Raw genomic sequence first — 15,802 nt, 5'->3', positions numbered from 1 at the left:
CTTACAGTGTGTATGATAAACCCATTGTTTCATGTTCTCTGTGTGTGTATATCAATCTCCCCTCTGTTTTTTCCATCAAATGCATCCGATGAAGTGAGCTGTAGCTCACGAAAGCTTATGCTCTAATAAATTTGTTAGTCTCTAAGGTGCCACAAGTACTCCTTTTCTTTTTGCGAATACAGACTAACACGGCTGCTACTCTGAAAACTGTAAGGAGAGTGATCACTTAAGATGAGCCATCACCAGCAGTGGGGCGGGGGGGGGGGGTGAAGAGGAAAACCTTTCATGGTGACAAGCAAGGTAGGCTATTTCCAGCAGTTAACAAGAACATCTGAAGAACAGTGGGGGGTGGGTTGGAGGGGAGAAATAACATAGGGAAATAGTTTTACTTTGTGTAATGACTCATCCATTCCCAGTCTCTATTCAAGCCTAAGTTAATTGTATCCAGTTTGCAAATTAATTCCAATTCCGCAGTCTCTCGTTGGAGTCTGTTTTTGAAGTTTTTTTGTTGAAGGATAGCCACCCTCAGGTCTGTAATCGAGTGACTGGAGAGATTGAAGTGTTCTCCGACTGGTTTTTGAATGTTATAATTCTTGACGTCTGATATGTGTCCATTTATTCTTTTACGTAGAGACTGTCCAGTTTGACCAATGTACATGGCAGAGGGGCATTGCTGGCACATGATGGCATATATCACATTGGTAGATGCGCAGGTGACTGAGCCTCTGATAGTGTGGCTGATGTGATTAGGCCCTATGATGGTGTCTCCTGAATAGATATGTGGACAGAGTTGGCAACGGGCTTTGTTGCAAGGATAGGTTCTGGGTTAGTGGTTCTGTTGTGTGGTGTGTGGTTGCGGGTGAGTATTTGCTTCAGAATGGGGGGCTGTCTGTAAGCAAGGACTGGCCTGTCTCCCAAGATCTGTGAGAGTGATGGGTCGTCCTTCAGGATAGGTTGTAGATCCTTGATGATGCGTTGGAGAGGTTTTAGTTGGGGGCTGAAGGTGATGGCTAGTGGCGTTCTGTTATTTTCTTTGTTGGGCCTGTCCTGTAGTAGGTGACTTCTGGGTACTCTTCTGGCTCTGTCAATCTGTTTCTTCACTTCAGCAGGTGGGTATTGTAGTTGTAAGAATGCATGATAGAGATCTTGTAGGTGTTTGTCTCTGTCTGAGGAGTTGGAGCAAATGCGGTTATATCGTAGAGCTTGGCTGTAGACAATGGATCGTGTGGTATGATCTGGATGAAAGCTAGAGGCATGTAGGTAGGAATAGTGGTCAGTAGGTTTCCGATATAGGGTGGTGTTTATGTGACCATTGCGTATTAGCACCGTATTGTCCAGGAAGTGGATCTCTTGTGTGGACTGGTCCAGGCTGAGGTTGATGGTGGGATGGAAATTGTTGAAATCATGGTGGAATTCCTCAAGGGCTTCTTTTCCATGGGTCCAGATGATGAAGATGTCATCAATGTAGCGCAAGTAGAGTAGGGGCATTAGGGGACGAGAGCTGAGGAAACGTTGTTCTAAGTCAGCCATAAAAATGTTGGCATACTGTGGGGCCATGCGGGTACCCATCGCAGTGCCGCTGATTTGAAGGTATACATTGTCCCCAAATGTGAAATAGTTATGGGTCAGGACAAAGTCACAAAGTTCAGCCACCAGGTTAGCCGTGACAGTATCGGGGATACTGTTCCTGACGGCTTGTAGTCCATCTTTGTGTGGAATGTTGGTGTAGAGGGCTTCTACATCCATAGTGGCCAGGATGGTGTTTTTAGGAAGATCACCAATGGACTGTAGTTTCCTCAGGAAGTCAGTGGTGTCTCGAAGACAGCTGGGAGTGCTGGTAACGTAGGGCCTGAGGAGGGAGTCTACATAGCCAGACAATCCTGCTGTCAGGGTGCCAATGCCTGAGATGATGGGGCGTCCAGGATTTCCAGGGTTATGGATCTTGGGTAGCAGATAGAATACCCCAGGTCGGGGTTCTAGGGGTGTGTCTGTGCGGATTTGTTCTTGTGCTTTTTCAGGGAGTTTCTTGAGCAAATGCTGTAGTTTCTTTTGGTAACTCTCAGTGGGATCAGAGGGTAATGGCTTGTAGAAAGTGGTGTAGGAGAGCTGCCTAGTAGCCTCTTGTTCATACTCCGACCTATTCATGATGACGACAGCACCTCCTTTGTCAGCCTTTTTGATTATGATGTCAGAGTTGTTTCTGAGCCTGTGGATGGCATTGTGTTCTACACGGCTGAGGTTATGGGGCAAGTGATGCTGCTTTTCCATAATTTCAGCCCGTGCACATCGGCGGAAGCACTCTATGTAGAAGTCCAGGCTGCTGTTTCGACCTTCAGGAGGAGTCCACCCAGAATCCTTCTTTTTGTAGTGTTGGTAGAAAGGTCTCTGTGGGTTAATATGTTGGTCAGAGGTGTGTTGGAAATATTCCTTGAGTCGGAGACGTCGAAAATAGGATTCTAGGTCACCACAGAACTGTATCATGTTCGTGGGGGTGGAGGGGCAAAAGGAGAGGCCCCGAGATAGGACAGATTTTTCTGCTGGGTTAAGAGTATAGTTGGATAGGTTAACAATATTGCTGGGTGGGTTACGGGAACCACTGTTGTGGCCCCTTGTGGCATGTAGTAGTTTAGATAGCTTAGTGTCCTTTTTCTTTTGTAGAGAAGCAAAGTGTGTATTGTAAATGGCTTGTCTAGTTTTTGTAAAGTCCAGCCACGAGAAAGTTTGTGTAGAAGGTTAGTTCTTTATGAGAGTATCCATTTTTGAGAGCTCATTCTTAATCTTTCCCTGTGAAATCTGTATAGTATAGGGTAAAAACACACAAAAGACCAGATTTTGCAGTGGGAGACTAGATTTCATGATACATGATGTGTTTTTCATGGCTGTGAATTTGGTAGGACACTAGCTATGGGATATTCTGACATGGGGCTCTCGCCTGTTAAAGTTGTTCCAAAGTTGTTCCAAAGTTTGAATAAAGACTCACTGGGCCAGGGAGTGAGAATGAGTGTATAACCGGTGGTTAGAGCACTCACTGAGGCAATGGGTGACCCAGGGTCCAGTCTGTGGTTCATAAATGTGGTTGCCAACCTCAGGGCAGACTGTTACAAACCAGGGCACGAACCCCGAACTGGCTGTGTGTTCTATAATTAGATTTCACCAACCCAAGAACAAGTGTGAACGCCTAAAGCACTGAAACAGCCTTACCATGGAGTCACAGGTAGTCCCCCTGGGTACTCTGCTCTATATCTTGCCACCCAAGCAAACCTGTCTTTATGATAGATAGTCCCTTAAACCAAAAATCACAACAATATTCTGGTTACGACCAGTCACTTACCCCAGCTCAATTATACCCTAGATCTCTCTCTAAAGACAACACTTTGGACAACCCTGTAATAAACTAGCTAAAGATTTATTAACTAGGAAAAAGAAATTAGAGTTATTTACGAGGTTAAAGCAGGTAAACATATAAACACAAATAAGTTAGGGCAGGTCTACACTAGAAGCGCTACATAGGTGCAGCTGTGCCGCTGTCGCCTGTCTGGTGAAGACACTCTATGTCAATGGCAGAGTGCTCTTCATCAGCATAATTACTCCACTTCCATGAAAGGTGGAAGCTATGTCGGCAGGAGAGCATCTTCTGCTGACATAGTGCCAGTGTTGACTGCATTTAGGTCGCTGTAACTTGTGTCGCTCAAGGGGATGTCTTTTTCACATTCCTGAGCGATGTTAGTTAGACCTGCCCTAAGTCTTAGATTCCAAAAGGTAATAGTAGCTGCTATATACTCAAGCTCTATATGTACTTGAAGGCTAATCCAAAAAGCAACTTGTACTCCTGGAGGAATTCTGTGCCAAAAAATTGAAAATTCTGCACACAATGTTTTAAAATTCTGCATATTTTATTTGTCAGAATAACACAATATAATCACACCAGTTTCAATTATTTTAATCATTTATTTCAAAATACTTGTCAGCAAGTATGTCTGTAAAAATACAGACAACAAAAAAGATTCAGGACTTTTTTTTGACAAATAGATTTCTTACTAGGTATATTAATACAGAACTTTGAGTAATAATTCATTTAAACTAAAATACATAAATGCATTTCCTGCATCCCTCAGAAGCAGTGCAAAGGCTTGGGAAAATCAGGGGTATCAGAGGAGCTGAGAAAGAGGGAAGAAATTGCTGGGAAGGGTCCTGGGAATGAACCTGGAAGGTTGGTGAGTGTGGGTGGGAGAAGTATGGAACATGGGCTTTTTTTAGGTGGGGGAGGACTGTTAGGGAGTTGGGGATCCTCCCCCATGCAGACCCTGGCTGATCCTTAGCCTTTCCCATAGAGTCAGGCACATCTGCCCCATTCCCCATGTTTCAGTGCACTCCCACAATCCCCCCATCCCCATGTGTCCCTGCACCCCTACTCAGCCACCCCTTACCCATCCCCATGTTACCCTGCACCCCGACTCCCATTCAGCCCCTGCCCCAGTCTGTCCCCTCCACTAGACCTTCTGAACCCCAGTTTATGTGACTGCCCCAGTAGCCCTATGTGCCCTGCTGTCTGTCCCTCCCAATATCCCATGCCTCCTTACCTGGTCCCATGGGCAGGGCACTGTGAGGAACACAACCTCTCCTCCTCCCTCTCTGTGGCTGGCTGAGTCGGTTACCGTCTGTTCTGGCACCACAGCAACCCTGGTGGGCAAAAGGCATAACTGCACTGCCTCTCAAGCAAAAAGGTATTTTCTGAAGAGAAAAAAAATCTGTGGAGGATCTGAATTCTATGCATGTGCAATTGTGCAGAATTCCCCCAGGGAGTAAATTTGGGGAACTCTTGCTTATGTTCTAAATTCCAAGCAGCACAGTGATAAAGTGCTTTCTGGTTAGTGATTTTTATTTCTTTCCCCCAGAGTTCAAATTGATGGGTCAAGTGTTAGTGCCTGTTTCCTCTTCATGGATATAGGGTATAGGGTGAGGGCTGGGCTGGGTTGGGTTGGGCTGGGGTGGGGATATCAGTAGGGGAGGGGAAGGGAAACCAACAAATTCTTTGTCCTTTGAATTTCAAAATGGCTCATTTGGTTTCAAAAGGCCTTCTTGTGAAACCACTTCACATTCATTAATGCTTCTTTCCTGTTTGGTGAGTTACACAATTAGAGAGGTTTACAATGCAAACACTCAATATAACTTCCTACTACACATTACAGATGTTATAAGTAAGATCAGTACATGCAGCATCCTACAAGCATTTCATCAAGTCTAAACACATTCTTATCACACTAAATACATTCTTATCAATTTAACATCTATTTTAACAATGCTAACACACAGGTGAGCCAGGATGGTTTTCAGCTATGCATTTGTCAGTGTTCAGTGAGGCTTATGGACCTTGGCATGAGCTGGCACCTGGTCTGCCAGCATCACAGGACTCCCTCAATCTCTCCTGTTGAAGCTGTTCCACTTTGAATAACAATTCAGAGTCATTGGGTCAGAGTTGAGAATGCCTGCATAGCTGGTGGTTAGAGCACCAACTCGAGAGGTGGGTGACACAGAGTCCAGTCCCCCTGCTCCAATGACGCCTTCATTATTTATACAAGCTGAAACAGCTTCAGCAGGTAAGATTCAATAAATCCCACATCAGCATAGCCCATAACTTAATGGTTTGAGCACATGCCTCCATCAAGTGGAAGGGGGAATTGAACCTGAGTCTCCCACCTCTCAGGGGAGTGTTTTAATTAATAGGTTAAAAGTTATATGGTCACCACTTCCTCTTTTGACCATTTTGTGTGGAATGAGCAGGTGCCTCACTCATTCTCACTAGAAACAATTTAGGTACCTAAACTGCCTGACTCCAGGAGAGGGGTTCCTAGCTCTAGATTGCAAACAGAGATGGGGCCTCCCTGCAGCCTGGATTTATGCACCAAACTCCTTAGAAGGCTTAGGACACACTGCTCTCTTCAGTATCTCCCACTGGTAAGCCTAGGCAGCTCCCTGTCTAGTGTGGTCATGTAACCCACACACCTTCTGGATGTGCTGGGACCACTTAGAGATAAAATGAGTCTGCTCTACAGCCTTAGCTAACCGTCAGTTAGCTTTTAGCTCATGCAGTAGAGGCTCACGCACTAAGCTCCAGAAGTTCCTGGTTCGACCCTGCCCACCACCGACCATTTGTTACACTCGCTTCTGTAGATTTCATTTTTGGGTGTCTATCTCTCCCCATTCATTGTAAAGGGAGTCAAAGTGCCTCACTCAGGATTTGTGGATCCCACTGTTGCTTCAATGATTTTCTAGGGACCTAAAAGTTAGACACTGTGATGCTGGCCATTGCAATGCCTAGGTCCCTTTGTGAATGTTGACCTCTCTCTTCTTCTGTTTAGTCTTCAAGCTTATAATCAACTTTTCCATTCATTTTAGTTCCACACATTCCTCCCCTTCCTCACATTAGGTTCCAGTCTTACAATTGCCAGGTGGGCTATAAAAGGAAAAAGTAATATATTTGCAATTTTCCTCAAGTACTTTTGATTAAAACATCTTATGAAATGGCAGGAAACATTTTAAAATATTGTTTTCATGAACAGTTCTGCTGCTACAACTGTTTTCTCTCCAAAAGCATGTAATTTATTAAAATAAAATATGTTAATAGTAAAAAGCTATATAAAAACAGACACTTTCCAAAGTGATTGAAGCTATTGATCAGGGAGTGAGCGATGTGTAGTGGTCAAAGCACAAAATTGGATTCTAATCCCTAGTTCTACTAATGATTTACTGTTGGCCAAATTATTCACAGCTTTGTATGGCTAACTTTCTCCATCTCTAATATTGGGGGGAAATAATTATTAACACCATTGGAGTGTTAAAATTTAAGTTGTTTCTTAAAGCACTTTGAGTAGCTTGGATAGAAGTTGGTTTAGAAGGGCAGCAGGTACATGTAACATTGACTATAGACTATAGTTTAAGACTAATTCCATCCTCTATTTTATCATTCCCAATTTTTGCTTACTCGCATTCTTTCTATACTGAAATTTTCCATGTAGGCTCTCAGCCCAAAGATGCATAAAAAGGGGGGGTGAGAAATAATTTGAGCTGTTTGAGCTATGTGAGTGTGGAAAAAACACTTCTTCCATTTACTCTAATAAGAAATTTTGCACTCTGACGTAATTCAAACCTCTGACGAGAGGACCTTGAGATTACTTTATGAAGCTCATTGACACTCAAAAAGAAGGTGACTTTTAAGAAAATTTGTTGAGTAAGTTTAAAATTATGCATGTCTAAATTCAGCAGTTTTGTACATGGACGCAATGTATTTCCAGTTTTGTAGACTCAAGTGTAGCTATGCATTTGTTAAAAAAAAAAACAGTACCCAACTGATTTCAGTGGAATATATTATATTCAAGAAAATTCATTTCAAGGAATTTAGTTAATATTTCTGGAGGGAAAAAACTAGGGATAAAACATATGGGGAAAGTGCATTTTAGGGAGGGATACAAAGGAGAAGGGCCTGCTGTCAGGCAGGAAGGAGACTGAAATGGAGGCACTTGCCCTATAAAATATACAAGATGCATAGCATGGATGGTATAGAGTTGCAGGGATAACTGTAACTCTTGGGAATTTCTGACTTTATGAGTAGATGATCTCGCAAACTTTAACGCGGCACTGACACTAGTGTGTGCACGTTAATTAAGTGCAAGGCGTTACACTCAGACTGCTCAGCAAGGAAGTCTTTGTTCTCTACAACTAAACCTTGTACCACGAGGGTGGTAATAACCGGACCCCCTCTTGGTGACTGCGCCCGCCCCCGGGGGGGGGGGAAACCAGCGGGGACCACCCACTGCCCTTCGCCACCCTGACGCAGCCGCGGAAAAGCCCCTGGCCTGGGGCAGAGGAAGCACGTGTCTCACTTCCTGCCCCAGGCCTGGCCGACCCTCCCCCCGCCGAGCGTGCTCGTGCTTCAGGGAACACCCATGGGACGTCTGTGGGCACAGTACACTAGGGACCGCTACCGAGGGCGCATGCGTAATGAGCACCTCGCGCTCTCAGTCACTTCCGGCTTTGTGGGTGGATGAGAGGGGTTTATCTCCAGGCTGCTGATTGACGGAGGCCATTTTCCGATCTGTGTCTCCCTCGGTGATTGGCTGCTGTAAAAAAAAAAAAAACGCTAGGTGTGTTTGATTTTCTCGTTGGCTACCGTAATCCCTCCTTCGCCCCTATTGTGGTTCTGTCATGCTGATTGGCTCCTTTCGTTGCCCCCCCCTTGGCCAAGGTGCCTGGCTCGCTGATTGGCTACTGCTAGGCTACCTCCCGAGCTGTCTATATGTCCGGCTCGCTGATTGACGGCTCCAACCGTGCCGCCCCCCGCCCGGTGCGTGCAGCCCCTGCGGCGCCTGTGTTCGCCGAGCTAATAAAGTTTTGTTGGAAGAGAAGCGGCGCCTCCTCTCGCTCCTGCCCCTCCCTCTTGGAGCCGCTCGCCGCGCCCGGCTCCTCCCTCCCGGCTCGGGCCCTGGGGCGGTTGTTTCTCGCCCAGCTGCGCGCGCGCGCGCGCGCCAAGAGCTCGAGCCGGAGCCTCCCGGCGGCTCCCCTCCCCCCTGCTGCTGCCGCCTCCTCCTGCGGGCACGGTAAGCGGCTCCGAGTCCGGCCGGAGGAGGGGGGTGCGCGGGGAGAGTCTCCGGGGCATAGACCCGGCCGATACCGGGCTCCGCGCCGCTCGCTCCGCTGCGCAAACGGGGGAGGGGTTCGCGGAGCCCAGCCCTGCCCCCGCCCGGCTGCTTAGCGCGTGTGGCCGCCGTGACTTCACGGGACCCCGGGGCGGGGGACACCCGGGACCGCGCCGTGCGCCCTCCCCCCCCCCCCGTCCGCGCGCGACGGTTAAACTGCTGCTCTGCCCCCCCCCCCCCCCGGGGGGGCCGGACTCTGAGCGCGGAGCGGTCCCGATGTCGCCTGCCTGCCGCGGGCCCCTCTTGTCGGGCCGGGAGGCGAGCCCTGCCCCCGGGCGGCTCCGCGGCTGGCGCTGCCCGGCCTCGGGTTGGTTTCCCTGCCGCCGCTCGCGAGGCGAGGCGGCCGACTGCCGGAGCCCTTCGTGGGGAGAGGCCGACCCGGGGCAGGGCGGCGGGGACCCTGCGCGAAGCAGACCCGCCTGAAAGGCGAAGGGGGCGTCGCTTGCTCTCCACCTTCACAGGTTTCAGAGTAGCAGCCGTGTTAGTCTGTATTCGCAAAAAGAAAAGCAGGACTTGTGGCACCTTAGAGACTAACAAATTTATTAGAGCATAAGCTTTCGTGAGCTACAGCTCACTTCATCGGATGCATTTGGTGGAAAAAACAGAAATGCATCCGATGAAGTGAGCTGTAGCTCACGAAAGCTTATGCTCTAATAAATTTGTTAGTCTCTAAGGTGCCACAAGTCCTCCTTTTCTTTCTCCACCTTCAGTGGACATTTGAGCCCCCCAGAAGCGTGCAGGAACCCGTGCTTAAAACCAGTGCGTTCTCAAACACAGTGGGACTATCCCTGGGGGAGGGACAGCAGCCCCGTGGCCAGCCTCTTCGCCCTTGGTCCCGTTTCCCCGTCTGGGGCGTGGGGGAAAGGCTTGCCACCTCCCAGGGAGCCAGGACGCTGGATCAGCGCCTTTAAAGTGCCTCTGGATTAAGTTGACAGAGGTGGAAAAAGTATTCTTAACGCCACAGCTATAATCCCGTTGGCAGCGAGTTTGGTATGGGAAATCATGGGCTTTGACATTAAGGAGATGAGGGTGCAGTTTGTTAGTTTGTCGACAGTGGAACAGCTGTGTGGAGGACAATGAGTATCCGCAAAAGGTGCGAGTGCACCTAGTGCTGAGCGTGGTTTAGCCGCAAGCTCAGACTAACGCGTTCAGCGTCTGGTGGTGGTAACCTCTGTTTCTGAAATTCCCGAACACTGTTTCTTCGTCTCCACGTTACTCTTGTGCAGCCCTCTCTTTAACTCCTTGTGGACATCTGCTATCAGCAGTGCTTCGTTTTTCTAGTGTAGAAGGTGCCTTAGTAAATCAGTGGTTACACCTTTAAAAGTATCTTGCAGAGTAAACGAGCTTTTGAATGGCTGTCATTGACACTTGTAATTTCTTTTCCTACTTTAAAACATTTTTCAACTAATAAAACAAAACTAATTTTAAAATGTTTGCATTGGATACAGTTGAAGGACAGAGTCATTACAGTTTTTTTTGTTAATTCAACAGATGCAGTTTATGTTGCTTTTTAGTCGTCAGGGGAAGCTGAGACTTCAGAAGTGGTATGTCCCCTTGTCTGACAAAGAGAAGAAGAAAATCACAAGGGAACTCGTTCAGACAGTGCTGGCTCGTAAACCAAAAATGTGCAGCTTCCTGGAGTGGAGAGACCTGAAGATTGTCTACAAAAGGTGGTTCTGCCTCACTAAGCTTGTAATTACTAGACATCAAAAAAGATGTAATGAATAGCAAAGAAAATAATGAATGTGAAATGTTTTCTCCCTTACTCATGATGAAAACAGACTGGTTTTGAGCTTTTTTTTCTTCAATTTAGTTTGATAACCTAGTAGGAAGCATTTATATGTAAAGAGCCACTCATGCGTTTAGAAATGTGTTGAAGAACAGAGATTAGATTTTCTTAAACTTAAGAAAAAGTGATTCTTTCCAGTTCTGTGTTCAGCTGTCTAAGTAAAAGGATGAATACAAATATGAAAAACAATGTATGATTCCAGGGCTATTTAGAATGACTAAATTCTATAAACATGTTTACCTCAAGCACTGGGTAACTATAAATTGGTTACAAATATAATTTGGTCTCAGGTACCAGATATATGAATAAGAAAAGATTTTTGTTGTCAGTACAAAAAAGTATTTTTTCACTTTGAGAAATCAAGATCAGTTTTCTATGGGTGAAAGTACTGTCTAATTTTCTTAGTCAGAAATCTCCCTTTGTATCTGTTTACTTGCAAAATGCTAAAGTTCTGCAGCTGGAATGTTTTCCTTCTGCTGACCTTTTGAATGTAATACAAAACAGCTGTGAAATTGCTTTTCTCCACAAATTACTGTAATTGACATTCCAATGAGATGAAGGAAATAAATGAATCCTACTAAAAGCTAATTTTATAAAAGGAGTTTCATCCTTTCATTTTTAATATTTAAGTAGGGAATCGGGTCACTTTCAGAGGTTTATATTTTTTAGCATTTCCTGTATTTCCCTGTTGGATTGTAAATAAAATATCTTGCCCTACTGTTCTCACCTTCTTTCCATTGGTGAGAAGATAGTTTCCTCCACCCCAAAACTGGAACTGAAATTGTTATGTAGATAACTTTAATAATGTTGATGCATTGTGTCAAATAGTATAGCTGGATTTAAGAAAGAATTAGACACTTAGGCCACGATAATGCCTTTGCTTAAGAGTGTAAATAACTTTATTCATATCAGTACTGCCATTGATTAATGTCATTCTAATCGTGTGAGTTAAGGTATGCTTATGTTTGCAGGATCAGGGCCTCAGTATGAAAGAGGATATAACCTGAAGCATATATATACATGTGTCTATACCTCTCATGCCTCGCTACTTGGCCATGAAACCTTTGTAGGCAGTACTTGATGAGGGGTACACATGCATCCTTTGAGTCCTATAACCTATTGACCAAAGGCATGCAACATCCACTGTAATCACTTGTTTCACTCTCGCCACCAACTGGTGTGGTCAAGTTGAGGAACTTATTAAAAAAAATTGTGTTGTAGTTTAAAAAAAAAATTGCAAGTTAGTTGATGTCAGGGAAAGTAATTTAATTTTTCCTTTGTTTTATTTCCTTGTTTTTCTTCAAGTTTGGGTAGTCATGGTCCTCACACAGCTGAGGGAACATCACCGAGAGGGCTGGATTTAAGTAGTGATAAATAAAAATTACTTGGTTTAAGTATAAGTGCCTCTGGGCTTGGAGAAAGTGCATTCTTCCAAAGATAATGATGAAACCCAGAAGGAATAGGAGCAGGCTCTGGTGGCCCAAGAGTCCAAGTGCTGCCTTCAGAGGAAACAATCCTTCATATTCAGGGCGTTCCGGTAGTCTTTGTCCTGGGCAGGTAGCCAAAAGAGAACCAGACAATGACAAACCTTGGCAGGGGTCACAATCCTCCTTAGCAAGAGGTGCTCCATTTTGGTTGCAAGGTTGAGGATGCTACAGAGAATCCTGAGCCAATCCTCTATCAAGGTCTACCTTCTTCTGTCCCATAGTTTGGGGACAGTTTGACTCACATTGGGTAAAAACCATGACTTATTAAAAAACACAAAACATTTAACATTTTTTAGTTTCGTGTTGCTAGTTCATGTTTTTCTTATTTCATAATCTAAATTGCTGAAATGCATGCTTAATTCTTATTTCTTCTAGAACTACCTAATTGTTAGAATTTCAGATATTACAGAGCAAGGTAGTAGGTTTATTTAAATCAAAGCAGATTTTAAGCAATCAATTTTAATTGTTTTGCCTTTGTACTCCTAAAGAGAATTGGTTTTACTGATGGATAATACTTAAAACATGTTAATTTGCAACTACGTACAGCCTTTACACTAAATTTGATGCTGCTTTTTGCAAACTTAGGAGGAAACACTATATCTATACACATTTAAGCAGTTATATAGCTTGCTTTACATTTATTCAGATGCTTAATTTTTTCATTTTGTATTATGTTAGTAAACGGTGAATAATGCATTTCTTATTTGCAAGATTAATTTTTTTACTTGTGGTTTGTTTTGAGCTCTTTGAACTCAAATGCAATTAAAATGCAAACAAAATTTTAAAGTTTTTAATTAGTAAACTAAAGCTACCTTAAATATGCTGGATACATAACAAAAACAAAATAATCAAAACCCGCTTAAAACTAACTGATTTATTAAACAAAGTCTTACTTGCAGTTAGTGAATTGAACTAGTTGTTTCTGGTCACTGTGTCCTTCAGGATTTTAGAACTAGCAGATCTCATTTTCTCGCATTTAGATTTTATTCATAGATTGGAAGAGAAAACAAGCTTTTCTACTTTTCAACTTTCGAATGCTTTTTAACTTTGAATTAACTAGTCATTGAACTTAAACTAGTTAAATAACCTGAAATGAAGAAATTATTCTCTCTGCATCTGCAGAAGAGGGTACTGCTGTCAAAAGCTGATTTACTATTTCAACAAAATCTGGTTCCAGGTGTGTATCCAACGACATATACCAGTTCAGTGGTTTTGACTTTCTTTAAAACTTTGGCAGTAAACATACACTGCTTAATTTTTTTTATTTGATATAAGTGATTTTAATAGGTTAAAGTAAGTTCAACCTTAACATGGGTTGTCATAATTTTAAATTTAATTTTAAATAAATTTAGTTGAAAAAATTGACTTATTTTTTAAAGTCAGTTTTTATCCACTCTGTTACAGAGAATTTTCTAGGAAATTTCACACTTGAAATGATCATCAGTGCTTTAAAAAAAGAAGTCCAAGGGCCTCATTAACATCCCTTTGTTGTGAGATCAATACAAACTCAAATACAAATTTGGTAAGCTTATAGCTCAGAGGTGGGCAAACTACGGCCTGCGGGCCATATCTAGCCCATGGGATCTTCTTCCCCAGCCCCTGAGCTCCTGGCCCGGGAGGCTAGCCCCCGGCCCCTCCTCTGCTGTTCTCCCTCTCCCGCAGCCTCAGCGCGCTGTGCCGCCTGCGCAATGCTCCTGGCAGCCAGGCAGCGCAGTTGCAGAGCCACGTCCTGACCCTGTGCTCTGGGTGGTGCGGTGGCGGCAGTGCCTCCAGCCACCGGTGCTCCAGGCAGCACGGTAAGGGGGCGGGGAGCTGGGGGGGGTTGGATAGAGGGCAGGGGAATTCGGGGGGTGTGGTCAGGGGTTGGGGCGGTCAGAGGGTGGGGAATGGGGTTGGATGGGGCAGGTCTCCTGGGGGGGAGGGGCAGGAAAGGGGGGGGGGTTGGATGGGGTGGCAGGGGACAGTCAGGGGTGGGAGGTCCGGGGGTCGTTAGAGGACAGGGAGCAGGGGGTGGTGGATGGGGCAGGAGTCCTGGGGGAGGGGGCTGTCGGGACAGGGAGCAGGAGGGTTGGATGGGGCAGGAGTCCCAGGGAAGCCATCAGGGAGTGAGAGGTGGGGGGGGAAGGGGGAGGTTGGATAAGAGGTGGGGGCCAGGTCATGCCTGTCTGTTTCGGGAGGCACAGCCTCCCCTAACCGGCCCTCCATACAATTTTGGAAACCCGATGTGGCCCTCAGGCCAAAAAGTTTGCCTGCCCGTTATAGCTTGTGCCATATATACATCACCTGAAATATTCAATGTACACAAATCAAGAAAGTTGAAATGCTTTGACCAAGGCGGTAGCCCTTCATCATGGTTAGTATTGGCAAGACATCCTCTTAATGAAGTGTTCTAGGAGGAAAAAATGAAAATATATTTTCATATATGTCCGTGAGAAAAAACACAGAAATAAACTCTTGCACATTCTCATCTCCAGAGGACCCACTCTAGTCTTGACAAGAGATTTAGCTTGCCCGTCTCAGGGCTTGTTTTGAATATTTTGAGGTCCAAGCTAGGAGAACCAATATGACTGCCTTCAAGCATTGGGGCCTGTTGAGAGCATGTGCCTTTATTTACTCCTTCAGAAGATTATAGATGTGGCCCTTGCAATTGTGGTTGTATCTGGTGTAGGTGCTTGGTGTTCATAGCCTGGATATGGGAATGAGTTTTTTCAAGAGATCAGGCTTGCTCCTGTTTCGATTATTTGATTATTGCTGAATGTTTTGATGGACAATGCTCTCTCCCCTGCCAGCATATCATTATAGGTACCTTTGCTTCCAATTTGTGTTGGAGGTTGCAACTTAGAAGCTTTTGTACTTAAATATATTTAAATTTGCCCCTCCAAACTGTATGCTGTGGAACTTGAAAATGCATTCTAGTTAACACTTGCTTTAATTTAGTTGAAAATACTACATAGACAGGGTTTCCAACCTTAAATTTGTCTTTAAATATGGTTATGAAGGACAGTCTTCTAAGAAGAAAGGTGATATCTTTTTTATTGTTGAAAAGTAATTTGATCTATTAAAATGGACTCTGAAAGCAGGGCTTTGGAGCGGAGCCTGGAGCTGGAGCAGTGGAGCTGTAGGTTTTTGCCTGGAGCTGGAGCGGAGCCAGAGCACAGCTCCAAAGCCCTGTCTGAAAGGGTTGGATGTAGTTTTAAAATCTGTATTTAGTTGTGAACATGGTATTATGACCAAGTGTTATGGAGTGGGAGTTCATTTTTTTTTAAAGTGACACAAAAGCTGTTTTGTCTGAAACAGGTCAAATTGTTTGTTTAATCATGTTTAAGTCCAGTCCTTTTAAGAGCTTATTATTCGTTTAACTTGAAATGAAGGTCTGCTATTGTCATGAGATTCAAATTATCCTTAAGCACTGGAAGGGAAACAATTTAGCTGAACATAGCAATAATCAGCTGACATGAAAATGAATGTGGAGAAAGTCATGTGCCTTGAGTAACAGAATAGAAGGATTCAGACAGATTTGCTTTGAGTGCTAGTAATTAGAGTAAGCTTCAAACTGTTGTGCTAAAAAATACACAGGTATTTTTGTCTTTCCAGACTGATGTTTTAATAATGTTTTATTTCTGATTTAGATTTTCAGATCTTATCTATTGGATGCTTTCTGTACTCGTTTAAAAACTAAGCTAGTAGAAAGTGATTTACCCAACAACTGTGTATAAAAGACATAATTGGTTTTGTAGTGCATTAAAAATCCTCTGGAGTAACTGTTTTTATTTCTGTTAAATCAGGTTTGACAAAAAAGCTAAAAAAAAAAAATTGAAAACATTTTAAATTTT

The 15,802-nt window shown here is 44.3% G+C and overlaps 1 protein-coding gene across 6 annotated transcripts in view; it reads left to right on the top strand.

The window, feature by feature from the left end:
- Positions 1 to 8,385: 8,385 nt before the first annotated feature.
- The window catches only part of AP1S2 (adaptor related protein complex 1 subunit sigma 2), a 36,913-nt gene continuing 29,496 nt past the window's right edge, over positions 8,386 to 15,802 (top strand). For 2 of the 6 annotated variants that reach the window (XR_005293955.2, XM_038409528.2), the window contains exons 1-2: positions 8,404 to 8,594; positions 10,185 to 10,363. Coding sequence is in view for 5 of the 6 variants with exons in the window: in XM_038409528.2 (XP_038265456.1) it covers positions 10,185 to 10,363 (179 nt within the window). In the remaining variant the exon portion in view is untranslated. Of the gene's footprint in view, positions 8,595 to 10,184; positions 10,364 to 15,802 lie in introns of all 6 variants that reach the window. The other 4 variants (XM_038409747.2, XM_038409653.2, XM_038409434.2 and 1 more) reach the window with 3 other exon arrangements.

The sequence above is a fragment of the Dermochelys coriacea genome, chromosome 1 (genome assembly GCF_009764565.3).
Source record: "Dermochelys coriacea isolate rDerCor1 chromosome 1, rDerCor1.pri.v4, whole genome shotgun sequence".
Taxonomy (NCBI): Eukaryota; Metazoa; Chordata; order Testudines; family Dermochelyidae; genus Dermochelys; species Dermochelys coriacea.
Note: the sequence above shows the minus strand (reverse complement) of the source record. Positions and strands in the feature narration are given on the sequence as shown.